The sequence below is a fragment of the Leucoraja erinacea genome, unplaced genomic scaffold (assembly GCF_028641065.1).
Source record: "Leucoraja erinacea ecotype New England unplaced genomic scaffold, Leri_hhj_1 Leri_424S, whole genome shotgun sequence".
In the NCBI taxonomy this organism is placed as follows: Eukaryota; Metazoa; Chordata; class Chondrichthyes; order Rajiformes; family Rajidae; genus Leucoraja; species Leucoraja erinaceus.
In genome coordinates, this window is record NW_026576325.1 from 1 (window position 1) to 18,672 (window position 18,672).

Sequence of the window (18,672 nt, forward strand, 5' to 3'; positions counted from 1 at the left end):
TGGAGGCGGTTGAGATGGAAGTCTACGGCCGGAGGGCTTTATACTGGAATGATGATTAAGAAAGAACTGCAGATGCTGGAAAAATCGAAGATAGACAAAAATGCTGGAGAAAAATGCGGGATGAGGGCAGCATCTATGGAGACCTAGAAGGAATAGGTGTACGTTTCGGGTTGAGACCCGGAAGCATCTATGGAGCGAAGGAATAGGTGACGTTTAGGGTCGAGACCGGAAGGGTCTCGACCCGAAACGTCACCTATTCCTCTTCGCCCATAGCATGCTGCCTCACCCGCGAGTTTCGCCAGCATTTTTGTCTATACTGGAAATGAAGTCAAAGGTGAAGCGAGATGAAGGGCGTTTAAGGTGGACACAAAGGGCGGAGTAAATCAGCGGGACAGGCAGCATCTCTGGAGAGAAGGAATGGGTGGACGTTTCAGGTTGAGACCCTTTTTCAGACTCTGAAGAAAGTGTCCAGTCTGGAGAAGGTTCTCAACCCGAAACGTTGCCCATTCCTTCTCTCCAGAGATGCTGCCTGTCCCGCTGAGTTACTCCAGCACTTTGTGTCTATCTTCGGTTTAAAACCAGCGTTTCTTCCCAGGTATTATCAGAAAACCAAACTATCCTATCACCAACTGGAGAACAGTCCCAACTTATCATTTACCTCCTTGGAGACCCTTGGACTATCTTTAATCCGCCTTTACCTTGCACTAAACGTTATTCCCTTTATCCTGTATCTGTACAGTGTGGACGGCTCGATTGTAATCATGTATTGTCTTTCCTCTCATACCATTATATGCAACAATAAAAGTATTTTCATTGTAGCTCGGTACATGTAATAATAGACTAAACTAATCGTTTAGTCCAGCACAAGATTGTTCCCGATGTTGGGGAAGTCCAGGACAAGGGGTCACAGCTTAAGGATAAGGGGGGAAATCTTTTAAAACCGTGATGAGAAGAAGTTTTTTCACGCAGAGAGTGGTGAATCTCTGGAACTCTCTGCCGCAGAGGGTAGTCGAGGCCACAGTTCATATGGGCTATAGTTAAGAGGGGAGTTAGATGTGGCCCTTGTGGCTAAGGGGATCAGGGGGTATGGAGAGAAGGCAGGTACGGGATACTGAGTTGGATGATCAGCCATGATCATATTGAATGGCGGTGCAGGCTCGAAGGGCCGAAATGGCCTACTCCCTGCACTAATTTCTATGTTTCTATGTTTTACAGCATTATAGTGTTACAGTTTCAAAAAGCATAACTTTTTTTGATAAAAGTGTGAGCATCAAAGCAATAAAGTTGATGTGAAACTTTCAAGACATATTAGAAAAACATTTTTGACAACTGGATTAATTTTGTTGTACAACTAGCTATTTCACCGTATCCTGTTAAGTGGCGAAAACAAAACGTGTTTCAAGCATCAGCAGACCAAATGTGTAGGAAGGAACCTGCAGATGCTGGTTTACACCGCAGATAGACACAAAATGCTGGAGTAACTCAGCGGGACAGGCAGCATCTCTGGAAAGACGTTTCGGTCTGAAGAAGGGTCTGAATCGACACCCGTTCCTTCTCTCCAGAGATGGTGCCTGTCCGGCTGAGTTACTCCAGCATTTTTAGTTTAGTTTAGTTTAGAGATACAGCGCGGAAACAGGCCCTTCGGTCCACCGCGTCCGTGCCGACCAGCGATCCCCGCACACTAACACTATCCTACACCCACTAGGGACAACTTGCATTTACACCAAGCCAATTAACCTACAAACCTGTACGTGTTTAGGGTGTGGGAGGAAAGCGAAGATTTCGGAGAAAGCCCACAGCAGGTCACAGGGAGAACGTACAAACTCCGTACAGACAGCACCTGAAGTCGGGGTCGAACCTGGGTCTCCGGGGCTGAATTTGCTGTGAGGCAGCAACTCTACTGCTGTGCCACCATGTCTATCTTCAAGCAACAATAGCCAGCTGGATGATGCTATTAGTACCATTCGGCCTACATCACAGTAGTACAGAAACAAGGGCAAGTCAAAGTAAGGCAACACTGATTGAAACATCATATTTCTTTGCGAACGGAATCAAGCTTTAGCGGCAGTGAGGAAAGGCGAGTACAGGTTTTGCGAAGTCTGCAGTCCTGGGCGAGCGATCCTTGCTCCGTCAGTCTCCGTAGTACGGGAAATTTAATCCTTCCATTCGGCGGGCGAACACGGAATTAAAATGCTCAGTCTGGGCTGCGGTGAAATGGTTCTTCCAATCGCCAGCAATGCCTGGAACGAGAGTTGTTTAATAGTCAATAGACAATAGACGCAGAATTCGGCCATTCGAGCCAGCACCGCTATTCAATGTGATCATGGCTGATCATCCCCAATCAGTACCCCGTTCCTGCCTTCTCCCCATATCCCCTGACTCCGCTATTTTTAAGAGCCCTATCTAGCTCTCTATTGAAAGCATCCAGAGAAACCAGCCTCCACCGCCCTCTGAGGCAGAGAATTCCACAGACTCACCACTCTCTGTGAGAAAAAGTGTTTCCTCATCTCCGTTCTAAATGGCTGACCCCTTATTCTTAAACTGTGTGGCCCCTGGTTCTGGACTCCCCCAACATCGGGAACATCTGGAGAGAAAGAGTGGGTGACGTTTCGGGTAGAGAAAGGTCTCGACCTGAAACGTCACCCATTCCTTCTTTCTAGAGATACTAACAAAACTGTGAATGGTAAAATGTGTCTTCGTTACACTAAGGACTTTGGCCTTTTTTGCAATAGTTTTGCGGGGTTTTAATTTATTGATTTTTTAATGTTATTATATGTTATCTATGAGTTGTTATGTGTTTACAGGCCTGTTAACCTGCTGTAAATAGGGATTTCATCATCGGTCCATTTTGACAATTAAATCTTGACTCTCTTGATGTAGAAATCATTCAAATGACTTTAAGGTAGACAAAAATGCTGGAGAAACTCAGCAGGTGAGGCAGCATCTATGGAGCGAAGGAATAGGTGACGTTTCGGGTCGATATCCTACTTTAGACTGATTCAAATGACTTTAATTTAGTTTAGAGTTACAGCATGGAAACAGGCCCTTCGGCCCACCCAGTCCGTGCTGGCCAGCGATTCCCGCACATTAACACTAGCCTACATACACACACTAGGAACAATTTACAATTTGACCAAGCTTATTACTGTACGCACACCTGGAGTATTGCGTACAGTTTTGGTCTCCAAATCTGAGGAAGGACATTATTGCCATAGAGGGAGTGCAGAGAAGGTTCACCAGACTGATTCCTGGAATGTCAGGACTGTCTTATGAAGAAAGACTGGATAGACTTGGTTTATACACTCTAGAATTTAGGAGATTGAGAGGGGATCTTATAGAAACTTACAAAATTATTAAGGGGTTGGACAGGCTAGATGCAGGAATAAAAGTATTTTCATTGTACCTCGGTACATGTAATAATAGACTAAACTAATCGTTTAGTCCAGCACAAGATTGCTCCCGATGTTGGGGAAGTCCAGGACAAGGGGTCACAGCTTAAGGATAAGGGGGAAATCCTTTAAAACCGAGATGAGAAGAACTTTTTTTCACACAGAGAGTGGTGAATCTCTGGAACTCTCTGCCACAGAGGGTAGTTGAGGCCAGTTCATTGGCTATATTTAAGAGGGAGTTAGATGTGGCCCTTGTGGCTAAGGGGATCAGAGGGTATGGAGAGAAGGCAGGTACGGGATACTGAGTTGGATGATCAGCCATGATCATATTGAATGGCGGTGCAGGCTCGAAGGGCCGAATGGCCTACTCCTGCACCTAATTTCTATGTTTCTATGTTTCTATTAGCCAATCAACCTGCCTGCCTTTGAGGAGTAGAAGGAAACCGGAGCACCTGAAGAAAACCCACTCAGGTCACTGGGAGAACGTACAAACTCCGCGCAGACAGCATCTGTAGTCAGGATCGAAACCGTGTCTCTGGCGCTGCTACTTCTTCTTGAGTATGGCGTGCACAGCCTAAAGTTGTAGGATAACTTGTTCTACTTGATCTTGTTTGATTGTGCACGCCGGGTTGATTGCACTCGTCGAAACAAGGCCCGGACCACGTGAAGGTTGCAGTCTCCCACCCCACTCTCTGGCGCTGTGAGGCAGGAACTCTACCGCTGCGCCACCGTGCCGACCAATGCTAAAAAACAAATCCTTTCCCAAGTTACCTTTTCTTAAAAAGTTGCCTTTCTTTTGATCCATCACTTCCATGGGTACAAAGCTGTAGTTGGACATGTTGTTCTGCTTCATGTTGGTGAATTTACATTGATTTGCAATCGACTCCATTGCAGCCTCACTCAGAGGCCTGTCAACGAAGGCCCCAAGTTTCACCAGAGCTCCTCGCATGTCCTGAAATACATAGGGAGGGACAAAGCTGATGTCAAACTTTAAAGACAACTTAGAAAAACTTGTTTAAGAAAGAGCTGCAGTTTTGAGTCTGGGCCTTTCTTCGGTGATGGGGGGGGGAAGAAAGGAAGAAAGCTGGAAGAGAGAAGGCAAATGAAGTAATAATATATGAAAATAATATATGAAAATAATATATGTAAATGAAGTATAATAGATACAGGTGAGTGAGCAGCATAGTTTAACACCGGATAATTTGAAAAACATGCTTGTAATTATGTGCAACCAGGCAATAGGTGCAGGAGTAGGCCATTCGGCCCTTCGAGCCAGCACCGCCATTCAATGTGATCATGGCTGATCATCCCCAATCAGTACCCCGTTCCTGCCTTCTCCCCATATACCCTGACTCCGCTATCTCTAAGAGCCCTATCTAGCTCTCTCTTGAAAGCATCCAGAGAACCTGCCTCCACCTCCCTCGAATTCCACAGACTCACCACTCTCTGTGAGAAAAAGTGTTTCCTCGTCTCCGTTCTAACTTTGGTCATTTAATGTAGTACTGTATACCTGTATATTATCATTTAAAACCATGTTTTGGGGGTGGAAATAAATGCCTTTTTGGTAATGTTATTATGGCTTTTTGCCTACCTATTTCTGAGTTATTTTGTGCCTAAACATCCTGGCTCCAGTTATAACAAAACTAATCAAGTGGTCAAAAAAGTAGACACAAAATGCTGGAGTAACTCAGCGGGTGAGGCAGCATCTCTGGAGAGAAGGAATAGGCGACGTACCGGGGGCGAGACCCTTCTTCAGACCGAGAGTCAGGGGAAAGGGAAACAACAGATATAGACGGTGATGTAGAGAGACAAAGAACAAATGAGTGAACTCTTCCATCCGTTTCAACTTCACATTCTGTCTTTTCATCTCTAGCCTTTGTTCAACCATCTGTCTACAAATCCACCACTCACCTGTATCTACATTACTTTCTTTGGGCTCCTCTCTTCCAGCTTTCCCCCCCCCCCCCACACCCCCCCCGCCATTCGTCTGAAGAAAGACCCTGACTCAAAATGTCCCCTATCCATGTTCTCCACAGATGCTGCCTGACCCGCTGAGTTACTCCAGCACTCTGTGAAACGTCACCTATCCATGTTCTCCACAGGTGCTGCCTGACCCGCTGAGTTACTCCAGCACTCTGTGAAACGTCACCTATCCATGTTCTCCACAGATGCTGCCTGACCCACTGAGTTACTCCAGCACTCTGTGAAACGTCACCTATCCATGTTCTCCACAGATGCTGCCTGACCCGCTGAGTTACTCCAGCACTCTGTGAAACGTCACCTATCCATGTTCTCCACAGATGCTGCCTGACCCGCTGCGTTACTCCAGCACCCTGTCAAACGTCACCTATCCATGTTCTCCACAGATGCTGCCTGACCCGCTGAGTTACTCCAGCACTCTGTGTGTGTGTTTTGGAATGTAGGTTGACGAGGGGGGTGGGGGGGGGGGGGTGGGGGAAGAAATAGGTGTGAGCCCAGATGGGGCACAGAGGAGAGTGGGAGGGGGAGGGGTGGGGGGGGGGGGGGGGGTAGTGACTTAAAATTGGGAAATTCATTGTTCGTACCGTTGGGTTGTGAGCTACCCAAGTAGAATATGAGGTGCTGTTCCTCCAGATTTTGTGTGACTTCACTCTGGCAATGGAGGAGGCCCAAGAGAGAATTAGGTGCAGGAGTAGGCCATTCGGCCCTTCGAGCCTGCACCGCCATTCAATATGAAGAGGTCAGAGTGGGATTGGGGAAGGAGAGAGAAGATGAAAATGGTTTGTCACCGGAAGATCCAACAGGTCTTTATATTCACAGGGGGGGGTGGGAGGGGCGAAGGGAGGACCCAGTATGGGGGAAACACTGTGAGGGGGGTTTTTTGGGGGGCGGGGGGGGGGGGGAAGGAGGAAGGGAGGACCCAGTATGGGGGGAAACACTGTGAGGGGGGGTTTGGGGGGGGGGAGAGAGAACAAAGGAGGACCTGCCGTGGACAACTTTGTAACTTTCTCGGTGCCCTTTAGGTAGCGACACTTTACGTACATTGGGCAGACAAAACAAAGATTATCACTGAGACTTGCCACATGTGTTCGCTCATTCATTCACCAACCTTCAGCATTTCTTCGTAGGTTAGAAACAAGAAGTTATCCTTATCCTTTAACGGCCACCAGCTCCGAATGTGGTCAAACCAGGAGCCAAACATCACTGCCAGAAGCAAAACAAAAAATAACTCAAAGAGTATAAATAACACAATTTTCTTTAACATGTAAACAATCACTTCTATCACAGCTCGGAAGAGATTAAAATCTGGACAGCATGTCGACATGTGATGCCTGTACGGTCGTGAGTGGTCGCCCAAAAAGTCGTACCTTTCTCTGATGGTAGGGAATTGAAGAATACAGTTGAACAGAGGGATCTGGGAATAACCGTGCATAATTCCTTGAAGGTGGAATCTCATATAGATAGGGTGGTAAAGAAAGCTTTTGGTATGCTAGCCTTTATAAATCAGAGCATTGAGTATAGAAGCTGGGATGTAATGTTAAAATTGTACAAGGCATTGGTGAGACCAAATCTGGAGTATGGTGTACAATTTTGGTCGCCCAATTATAGGAAAGATGTCAACAAAATAGAGAGAGTACAGAGGAGATTTACTAGAATGTTGTCTGTGTTTCAACAACTAAGTTACAGAGATAGGTTGAATAAGTTAGGTCTTTATTCTCTGGAGCGCAGAAGGTTAAGGGGGGACTTGATAGAGGTCTTTAAAATGATGAGAGGGATAGACAGTAGATGTGGACCAGCTTTTCCCTTTGAGAATAGGGAAGATTCAAACAAGAGGACATGACTTCAGAATTAAGGGACAGAAGTTTAGGGGTAATATGAGGGGGAACTTCTTTACTCAGAGAGTGGTAGCGGTGTGGAATGAGCTTACAGTGGAAGTGGTGGAGGCAGGTTCATGGGTATCATTTAAAAATAAATTGGATAGGCATATGGATGAGAAGGGAATGAAGGGTTATGGTATGAGTGCAGGCAGGTGGGACTAAGGGAAAAAAGGTTGTTCGGCACGGACTTGTACGGCCGAGATGGCCTGTTTCCGTGCTGTAATTGTTATATGGTTATATGATCGTGGCTGGATTTTCAACGTTGAACTATTTCGGCGACTTCCTGCGACTATGACGGGTGCCGACAGTCGTTGAAAAAATCGCGTTAAGTGGGACAGGCCCTTCAGTCTACAAACCCGCACGTCTTTGGAGTGTGGGAGGAAACCGGAGCACCCAGAGAAAACCCACGCAGGTCACGGGGAGAAGGTACAAACTCCATACAGACAGCGCCCGTAGCCAGGATCGAACCTGGGTCTCTGCCGCTGTGAGGCAGCAGCTCTACCCGCTGCGCCACCGCGCCGCCCAAATTTATTGAACTTCCATTTTAAGTTGTTTTATTGTGTTATTTATTGAGTATTGTGATTACCAACCTGTTGGATATTGTGGGTAGGGTGAGCTGCTTTAAATATCTGGTAGTCCACATCTCAGAGGATATGACATGGACATCACACGCTGCAGCACTGGTGAGTAAGGCAAGGCAGCGCCTTTACCACCTCAGGCAATTGAGGAAATTCATGTGTCTCTGAGGATCCTCCAGAGCTTCTACTCAGCGATGGTGGAAAGCATCTTGTTCGGAAATATTACAATCTGGTTTGGGAATTGTTCTGCCCAGGACAAGAAGGCTCTGCAGAGAGTAGTGCGTTCGGCCGAACGCACTATGGGAACTTCACTCGCCCCCCTGCAGGAACTATACACCAGAACAACAACATTATGGGGGACCCTTTCCACCCCAGCAATGGACTGTTCCAGCTGCTACGGTCAGGCAAACGCCTCCGTTGCCATGCTGTGAGAACGGAGAGGATGAGAAGTAGTTTCTTCTCAGAGGCCATTAGGACTGTGAACTCCTGCCTCACCAGGGACTAACTTTACTGAACCATTTACTGTTGTGTGGTGTCTTTTTAAAATTGCTGTTTTTTCTTTTTTTCCCCCACAAATATGTAATTACTGATCCTGTCCCATTCAGTTTTGTAGTTTGTTTTTTTGCACAATCCGCGCGAGCATTTCCACTTTTCATTTCACTGCACATCTCGTATGCGCTTGTGACGAATAAACTTGGCTTGTTGCTGCTACAAGTGTAGATCTCACTGTTCCATTTTGGTACATATGACAATCAGACACTCTTGACTCATGTGTGTATTGACATAAACCGTGACCAATGTAAAGAGCGACGCAGTGGTGCAGCGGTAGAAATGCTGCCTTACATTGGCTCCCTGTACGTCAGAGAATTGATTTTAAAATCCTGCTGCTCACCTATAAATCACTACATGGTTTAGGACCAAAGTATATCACTGACATGCTTCCACTATATAAGCCTTCTAGACCGCTAAGATCTTCTGAAACCAATCTGGCAGTGATTCCCAGAGTAAATACAAAACATGGGAAAGCAGGATTTAGTTACTCTGCAACAAATAGCTGGAATAAACGTCCTGAAGATTTAAGACTTGCCTCAACTTTGACCACTTTTAAAACAAGACTGAAAACTTTTATGTTGACTTTAGCTTTCAGCTAAATCTTAAATACATTGCACTTTTAACTTTTGCAACTTTTTATAATGCATTTTTAATTTTGCTTTTCTTTTCTTTTAATTCTTCTATTTTATTTCATTTTATTATTTCATTTTATCGTATGACATGTTTTTATGTGAAGCACTTTGCGTCTGCCTCGTGTATGAAATGTGCTATATATAAATAAAGTTGCCTTGCCTTGCCTTACACCCGGGTTCAATCACAATTACGGGCGCTGACTTTACGGAGTTTGCACGTTCTCCCCGTGACCGCGTGGGTTTTCTCCGGGTGCTCCGGTTTCCTCCCACACTCCAAAGACGTGCGGGTTTGTAGGTTAATTGGCTTGGGTATAATCGTAAAATTGTCTCTCGTGTGTTGTAGGATTGTGCTAGTGTGTGGGATTCGCTGGTCGGTGTGGACTCGGTGGGCCGAAGGGCCTGTTTTGCGATGCATCTTTAATATAAACTTAACTAAACGAAACAAATATGGACCATTACCCTTTCCTTCCAAGAAGGTGTCAATGAACTCCTCAAAAGTGCCTGGGTCATCCAGGAATGTGGCCATGTTGTGGTAATGATAAGAGGACACAAGGGCATCCTTTGGGTTGCGGGCCACATATATTACCTGCAAGATTTAACACAATATATTCAGTCTGCAAGTAACACTTGAAGAACAATCCAGAGGCCAGAAGACACAGAGTGCTGGAGTAACTCCGCGGGTGCAGCAGCATCTATGGAGCTAAGGAAATAGGTAACGTTTCGGGTCGAAACCCTTCCGGGTTTCGGCCCGAAACATTGCCTATTTCCTGCGCTCCATAGATGCTGCTGCACCATAACTCAGCGGGTCAGGCAGCATCTGTGGAGAACATGGATAGGTGACGTTTCACAGAGTGCTGGAGTAACTCAGCGGGTCAGGCAGCATCTGTGGAGAACATGGATAGGTGACGTTTTGGGTCGGGCCCTTCAGATTCTCCACAGATGCTGCCTGACCAACTGAGTTACTCCAGCACTCTGTGAAACATCACCTATCCATGTTCTCCACAGATGCTGCCTGACCCGCTGAGTTACTCCAGCACTCTGTGAAACATCACCTATCCATGTTCTCCACAGATGACGTTGTGCTCAATTTGCGATCTCCTGGTTCACCGCTCACTTCTAATTGGGTAGAAAAACGATGCCACCTCACCTTGGCCTTTGATGAGTAGAAGGTCTTCGGCATCATGTGGTGACAAAGGTGCGTTACCATGTATCGGGGTGATGGTCTCTCCTCCAGTAGGCCTTTACCGGTTACCTGCTCTAACCAGGGGACTCTGCGCCAGTTTGGAATGGTCAGGACTGGTGTCAGATCCCCGCTGTTGTAGATCAGAGGGATTATTTCTTGCATCCATGTTGTGCCTGTTTGTACAAACAGCGGAGCTCAACAACATAGAACAGCTGGAAGCTATCCGCCCATCCCCCCAGAAACGTCACCCCTTCCTTCTCTCCACAGACCCTGCCGCCTGCCTCGGCTGAGTTACTCCAGCATTTGGTGTCTATCTTCCGATTAAACCAGCGTCTGGGTTAATGGTTTAAGAAGGAACTGCAGATGCTGGAGAATCGAAGGTAGACAAAAAAGCTGGAGAAACTCAGCGGGTGCAGCAGCATCTATGGAGCGAAGGAAATAGGCCTGGGTTAAGGGTTTGGACACGCTAGAGGCAGGAAACATGTCCCCGATGTTGGGGGAGTCCAGAACCAGGGGCCACACAGTTTAAGAATAAGGAGTAAGCCATTTAGAATGGAGACGAGGAAACACTTTTTCTCACAGAGAGTTGTGAGTCTGTGGAATTCTCTGCCTCAGAGGGCGGTGGAGGCAGGTTCTCTGGATACTTTCAAGAGAGAGCTGAATAGGGCTCTTAAAAATAGCGGAGTCAGGGGATATGGGGAGAAGGCAGGAACGGGGTACTGATTGGGGATGATCAGCCATGATCACATTGAATGGCGGTGCTGGCTCGAAGGGCCGAATGGCCTCTACTCCTGCACCTATTGTCTATTGTCTGCAGTTCCTTGCTACGTGTGATGCCAAGCTATGTCAAGTGTGCACCTTGCTGACACATGCAGGACGGCAAGTGTGGAGTAACTCAGTGGTTCAGGCAGCATCTTAGGAGCGAGGGAAATGTTGACTCAGTTACTCAGCGGGTCAGGATAGTTAATCTGCAAGATAGTTTTGTTTGGTTTAGCGGGTCTGAAGAGAAGGAATGGGCGAGGTTTTGGGTCGAGACTCTGCTTCACACTCCAGCCGGGGGAGAGGGAGGAGAGGGAGATGTGACACATGGATGGTTAATGGGCCTGTCCCACCTAGGAGACTGCCGGTGAATACGACAATGCAATTCACCAAGGTCAGCAGTGGCGACAAGCTACGACAACGCCTACGTCAAGCCGCGCTCATTTGCATCACGCCCACTGTTGCCAAAAAATGTTCAGCATGTTGAAAATCCAGCGGTGACCAGAAAGATGCTTCGACTCTTTGGGCGACTGAGGAGGCGACCCATGACCATACAGGCGACACTCCGGCAACCAGGTTGGGGAAGTCCAGTCGCCTGTAGTTGCCTAAACAATTGCCTAAGTGGGACAGGACCACAAGAATGTGGAATCTTTGGTGTGAAACAGCATTTGCAGTTCCTTCCTGCACACTTCCACAAAGGTGTTGCCTCAATTAAGGGACAGAAGTTTAGGGGTAACATGAGGGGGAACTTCTTTACTCAGAGAGTGGTAGCGGTGTGGAATGAGCTTCCAGTGGAAGTGGTGGAGGCAGGTTCATTGGTATCATTTAAAAATAAATTGGATAGGCATATGGATGAGAAGGGAATGGAGGGTTATGGTATGAGTGCAGGCAGGTGGGACTAAGGGAAAAAAGTTGTTCGGCACGGACTTGTAGGGCCGAGATGGCCTGTTTCCGTGCTGTAATTGTTATACGGTTATATAGTTAACAGGCAGCCAGCATCGTCAAAATCCCACACACCCTGGCCACGCTCTCATTTCGGGAAGTATAAATCTACCCAATCTATTCCTCTCATGATTTTGTCCACCTATCCAATCCAAGTCCAATCCAACTTTATTTGTTAAGCACTTTAAAACAGCCAATGTTGACCAAAGTACTGTACAGAAGAATAAACAAGACATCATAACCAAACACCATAACAGCTCACATGAGGCGCAAAAATTACACATGAAATAAATTAAAAGACATAAAAATAATAACCATGGAATAAAAGCAATCAAAAAATAAGAGATTAACTCAAGTATATAAATAAAGTCGACATCTTACTGGGTATCAAAGGCCACGGAGAAGAGATGGGTCTTAAGAAGTGATTTATAAGATCTATAAGACCTCTATAAGATCACCCTCATCCTCCTGCGCTCCATTGAATAGAGACCCAGCCTACTCAACCTCTCCCTGTAGCTCACACCCTGGCAACATCCTCATAAATAAAAAATGGACAATAGGTGCAGGAGTAGGCCATTCGGCCCTTCGAGCCAGCACCACCATTCAATGTGATCATGGCTGATCATCACCAATCAGTACCCCGTTCCTGCCTTCTCCCCATATCCCCTGACTCCGCTATTTTTAAGAGCCCTATCCAGCTCTCTCATGAAAGCATCCAGAGAACCGGCCACCACCACCCTCTGAGGCAGAGAATTCCACACTCACCACTCTCTGTGAGAAAAAGTGTTTCCTCGTCTCCGTTCTAAATGGCTTACCCCTTATTCTTAAACTGTGTGGCCTCTGGTTCTAGACTCTCCCAACATCGGGAACATGTTTCCTGCCTCTAGCGTGTCCAAACCCTTAACAATGTTATATGTTTCAATGAGATGCCCTCTCATCCTTCTAAACTCCAGAGTGTACAAGCCCAGCTGCTCCATTCAGACTGAGAATCTTCTCTATACCTTCTCCAGCTTGACAATATTTTTTCTGTAACATGGTGCCCAGAACTGAACAAAATACTCTAAATGCGGTCTCTCTTTCTGCAACTGAAGTATAAATGGGAAAAGACAGACACAAAAAGCTGGAGTAACTCAGCGGGACAGGCAGCATCTCTGGAGACAAGGAATGGGTGACGTTTCGGGCAGAGACCCTTCTTCAGACAAACAAGGGTCTTGACCCGAAAGGTCACCCATTCAACAGACAACAGACAAAAGACAATAGACAATAGGTGCAGGAGTAGGCCATTAGGCCCTTCGAGCCAGCACGACCATTCATTTTGATCATGGCTGATCATCCACAATCAGTACCCCGTTCCTGCCTTCTCCCCATATCCCCTGACTCTGCTATCTTTAAGAGCCCTATCTAGCTCTCTCTTGAAAGTATCCGGAGAACCGGCCTCCACAGACTCACAACTCTCATTCTCTCCAGAGATGCTGCCTGTCCCGCTGAGTTACTCCAGCTTTTTGTATCTATCTTCGGTTTAAACCAGCATCTGCAGTTCCTTCCTATACACATTGTACAAATGGGGAACATCACTCAAGCCAAAGGGGGATATGAGAGGAAGAACAAGGCGGGCCAGAGACCAGTTGCAGCGAGCTCTGGTGCAGAGTGCAGCAAATATTATTGGAACGGTTGCGAGCCATCGGTCAACATATGCTGCAATCTCCGAATCGATGAACACACTCATGTCCGGGAGATCGTGCAAACATCACCTGGATTAGCACGGGACACACATAATCTGCAAGGTAGTTTAGTTTAGAGCTACAGCGCGGAAACAGGCCCTTCGGCCCACCGGGTCCGTGCCGACCAGCGATCCCCGCACACTAACACTACCCTACACCCACTAGGGACATCTTTTTTTTAACATTTATACCAAGCCAATTAACCTGCAAACCTGCACGTCTTTGGAGTGTGGGAGGAAACCGAAGATCTCGGAGAAAACTCACTGGGAGGTTGTACAAACTCCGTACAGATAGCATCCGTGGTCAGGATCGAACCCGGGTCTCTGGTGCTGCATTTGCTGTAAGGCAGCAACTCTACCGCTGTGGCACCGCGACCGATGGGGTGAAGGCCATTTGGCCCATCGTGTCAATGTCAACTCGAGGTGAAACCGATCTTTCGATTTTTACGGAGGTGTTTGACATCGTGAGGGGAATAGATGGGACGGGAATCAAGAAGGTTAAAAGGTCATGTGATAGGAGCAGAATTAGGCCATTCAGCCCATCAAGTCTACTCCGCCATTCAATCATGGCTGATCTATCCCTCCTAACCCCATTCTCCTGCCTTCTCCCCATAACCTCTGACACCCGCACTGATCAAGAATCTGTCTATCTCTGCCTTAAATATATCCGCTGACTTGGAGAACAAAGATAGGTGACGTTTCACAGAGTGCTGGAGTAACTCAGCGGGTGCAGCAGCATCTATGGAGCTAAGGAAATAGGCAACGTTTTGGAAACGTTGCCTATTTCCAGAAGGGTTTTGGCCCGAAATGTTGCCTATTTCCTTAGCTCCATAGATGCTGCTGCACCATAACTGAGTGGGTCAGGCAGCATCTGTGGAGAACATGGATAGGTGACGTTTCACAGAGTGCTGGAGTAACTCAGCGGGTCAGGCAGCATCTGTGGAGAACATGGATAGGTGACGTTTCACAGAGTGCTGGAGTAACTCAGCGTGACCCTTCTTGAGACACAAAATGGAGAGTTTAGGAAAACGCAAAGTACTCCAGAGATCAAGTTGAAAACGATTCAAAAAGAGAATCAGGGTCTGAAGAAGGGTCTCGACCCGAAACGTCACCCATTCCTTCTCTCCAGAGATGCTGCCTGTCCCGCTGAGTTACTCCAGCATTGTGTGTCTACCTTGAATGCACCAGAATCTGCAGTTCCTTCCAACACAAGTTTACGTGTCTGCTGTGCAACTGCAATTAAGGATTTGCATTTTGGCGACATTTGATAATACAACAGTTGTGACTAGTTTATCTCAGCAGACCAGGCAGCATGTGTGCAGGGGTGGGGGTCGGGGCTGGGCGCTGGACGGTGGCGAGAGGCCGCTTTGCCCGCTGTTACTCACCTGACTTGGGGTATGTGGCGATGAACAGGTCATCGTCCCGCACCTGGAAGTGGTCGCGGCTGTAGCTCAGGCTGTCCACCGAGTGGACGTGGGTCGGAAAGAGGACCCCCTGGTACTCGAGGTTCAGCTCACTCATCGCGCAGACCCCCAGATCCCCGCTCAGGACACACGGACACAGACACACACTGACACTCCCAGCTCCGGGCACTCGCAGTTCAATACACCCGCTGGCGTTGAACACTGGGAGACTGGATCGCTGCCAGCAGTTAACCCTGTGTGTGTGTGTGTGCGTGTGTGGGTATGTGTATGTGTGTGTGTATGTGTGTGTGTGTGTGTGTGTGTGTGTGTGTGTGTGTGTGTGTGTGTGTGTGTGTGTGTGTGTGTATGTGTGTGTGTGTGTGTGTGTGTGTGTGTGTGTGTGTGTGTGTGTGTGTGTGTGTGTGTGTGTGTGTGTGTGTGTGTGTGTGTGTGTGTGTGTGTGTGTGTGTGTGTGTGTGTGTGTGTGTGTGTGTGTGTGTGTGTGTGTGTGGGTGGTGTGTGTGTGTGTGTATGTGTGGGTGTGTGTGTGTGTGTGTGTGTGTGTGTGTGTGTGTGTGTGGGTGGGTGTGTGTGTGTGTGTGTGTGTGTGTGTGTGTGTGTGTGTGTGTGAACTTTGACCCTTCCTGGCCAAGCCATCGGAAAGTTGAAGATGACCAATGATAGACAATAGGTGCAGGAGGAGGCCATTCGGCCTTTCGAGCCAGCACCGCCATTCAATGTGATCATGGCTGATCATCCCCAATCAGTACCCCGTTCCTGCCTTCTCCCCATATTCCCTGACTCCGCTATTTTTAAGAGCCCTATCTAGCTCTCTCTTGAAAGCATCCAGAGAACCGGCCTCCACCGCCCTCTGAGGCAGAGAATTCCACAGACTCACCACTCTCTGTGAGGAAAAGTGTTTTTCCTCGTCTCCGTTCTAAATGGCTTACTCCTTATTCTTAAACAGTGGCCCCTGGTTCTGGACTCCCACAACATCGGGAACATGTTTCCTGCCTCTAGTGTGTCCAAGCTGTTAACAATCTTATATGTTTCAATGGGATGCCCTCTCATCCTTCTAACTCAATCTGAAGCTGAAACACTGAAGGGGCTATTGTGAACGCCAGCCAGTTGTGCTGTTCCACCTTCTCATCCCCTGCCCCATAAATGGAGGCCTTTGAGATGTTGTTATTAGACGTGACTTCCGTAAACAGGAACTCTCGTGACTTCCCTCTGGTCTGCCAAGATTTTCGCTGTTGGATCAGAAGACCGGTGACCGAAAGTGACCAGTCCACAAAGCGAACGGAGGCTCAGCAAATGTCAGCTCAGAGCAGGGAGTTCTATTCGAGTGCAGCCAAGGAACTGGGCCAAATAGCATGTCGGAAGGAACATCAGATGCTGGTTTAAACCGAAGATTAAAGAAAAAAATGCTTTCTTCAGTGAAGAAAGTGAATGGCAGGTACACAAAAAAGCTGGAGAAACTCAGCGGGTGCAGCAGCAGCATCTATGGAGCGAAGGAAATAGGCAACGTTTCGGGCCGAAACCCGGAAGGGTTTCGGCCCGAAACGTTACCTATTTCCCTTCGGGGTTTCGGCCCGAAACGTTGCCTATTTCCTTCGCTCCATAGATGCTGCTGCATCCGCTGAGTTTCTCCAGCTTTTTTGTGTACCTTCGATTCTCCAGCATCTGCAGTTCCTTCTTAAACAAAGTGAATGGCATGTTGGCCTTTATAACAAGAGGAGTCGAGTATAGGAGCAAAGAGGTCCTCCTGCAGTTGTACAGAGCCCTAGTGAGACCACACCTGGAGTATTGTGTGCAGTTTTGGTCCCCTAATTGGAGGGATGGCCTACTCTTGCACCTATTGTCTATGGTCTATTGTAATTTGTTCATAGAATGGAGCGGCTGGGCTTGCATACACTGGAATTTAGAAGGATGGGAGGATATCTTGTTGAATATAGGATTATTCAGGCTTTGGACACGCTAGAGGCAGGAAACATGTTCCCGATGTTGGGGGAGTCCAGAACTAGGGGCCACAGTTTAAGAATAAAGAGTAAGTCATTTAGAACGGAGATGAGGAAACACTTTTTCACCCAGAGAGTTGTGAGTCTGTGGAATTCTCTGCCCCAGAAGATACTTTCAAGAGAGAGCTAGATAGGGCTCTTAAAAATAGCGGAGTCGGGGGATATGGGGAGAAGGCAGGAACGGGGTACTGACTGAGGATGATCAGCCACGACCATATTGAATGGCGGTGCTGGCTCGAAGGGCCGAATGGCCTACTCCTGCACCTATCGTGCATGGACACAAAATGCCGGAGTAGCTCATCGGGTGATGCAGCATCTCAAGAGAAGCAATGGGTGACGTTTTTGTGTGAGACGTCTTCAGACTGAGAGTCAGGGGAATGAGAACCGTGAGATGTGGAACAAATAATGAAAGATATGCAACAAATGGTGTGAAGAAGGGACGTTGCCTACCTCATTCGCTCCATAGACGCTGCTGCACCCGCTGAGTTTCTCCAGCATTTTGTGTCCATCCTCGGTGTAAACAAGTTAATTCCTACACCTAATAAAGTTGATAAAAAATGGTGGAGAAACTCAGCGGGACAGGCAGCATCTCTGGAGGGAAGGGAAAGGGGATAGATGACGTTTCGGGTCGAGACCCTTCTTCAGACCCACGCCTAACCTCTTTACAGATCCAGTTATAATGAAGGATCAGGTAACCTCAGCTAGCCGGGCTGCGGGCACCTGAATCTGAGGTCGGGCAGCGACTGGGAATGTAGACGGATAGAACTGCAGGTGCTGGTTTAACAAAACAATTACTAATTGCTGCAGTAACTCAGAGGATCAGGCTGCAAGTATCAACTCCACGGCACACTGAGCCTTCTTCAGGTGCAATCTGTACAAGCAAACAAACCACAAGGCAGTGGACAAGGTGTTTGCACCGGTTGTGCTGCAAGTTGCTGCAACATGCGGTCTCTTGCAGAGCTGTCGGTGTGTCCATTGTAGCCCTAGCGACGCGTCCCTGGCAACTGGGCAGCTACATCGGCCGCTGGGCGAGGGTGAGGGGTGAGGGTGAGTGTCCAAACACTACGGAGAAAGCAAGCGGGGAGAGAGGGGAGTGGAGGGGGGGGGGGGGGGGGGGGGGTGGGGGGGGGGAGAAGGGGGGGGTGGGGGGGGGGGGACAGAGAGGGGGAGAGGGGGGGGGGAGGGGACAGAGAGGGGGAGAGGGGACAGAGAGGGGACAGAGAGGGGGAGAGGGGACAGAGAGAGGGGACAGAGAGGGGACAGAGAGGCGTCAGCACGGTGGCGCAGCGGGTAGAGCTGCTGCCTCACAGCGCCAGAGACCCGGGTTCGATCCTTACCACGGGTGCTGTCTCTCTGTGTGGAGTCCGCGCGTTCTCCCTGTGGCCGCGTGGGGGCTCCGGTTTCCTCCCACATCCCAGAGACGCGTGGCTTTGTAGGTTAATTGGCCTCTCTGTGAATTGCCCCCCGAGTGTGTGCAGGTTAGAGCTAGTGGTCACTGGTCAGCATGGACTCGGTGGGCCGAAGGGCCTGTTTCCACACTGTTATCTCCAGGACTCCAAGTGGTGTGCTAAAGTGGAAAATAAGGAAAAAAAGTGCAGAATATATTGTTGCAACTGCAGAAAAGTGCAAAGGGTGCAAC

The 18,672-nt window shown here is 48.1% G+C and overlaps 1 protein-coding gene across 1 annotated transcript; it reads right to left on the minus strand.

Annotated features, from left to right (window-relative positions):
• Positions 1-1,197: 1,197 nt before the first annotated feature.
• On the minus strand, positions 1,198-15,250 carry LOC129693780 (sulfotransferase 2B1-like). The gene is made up of 6 exons (XM_055630549.1): positions 14,998-15,250; positions 10,156-10,364; positions 9,468-9,594; positions 6,478-6,572; positions 4,161-4,341; positions 1,198-2,240 (listed from the first exon to the last, which is right to left on the minus strand). The coding sequence occupies exons 1-6, from the start codon at positions 15,131-15,133 to the stop codon at positions 2,131-2,133; spliced, it is 858 nt and encodes a 285-aa protein (XP_055486524.1). The 5' UTR covers positions 15,134-15,250; the 3' UTR covers positions 1,198-2,130.
• Between the last annotated feature and the right edge of the window lie 3,422 nt (positions 15,251-18,672).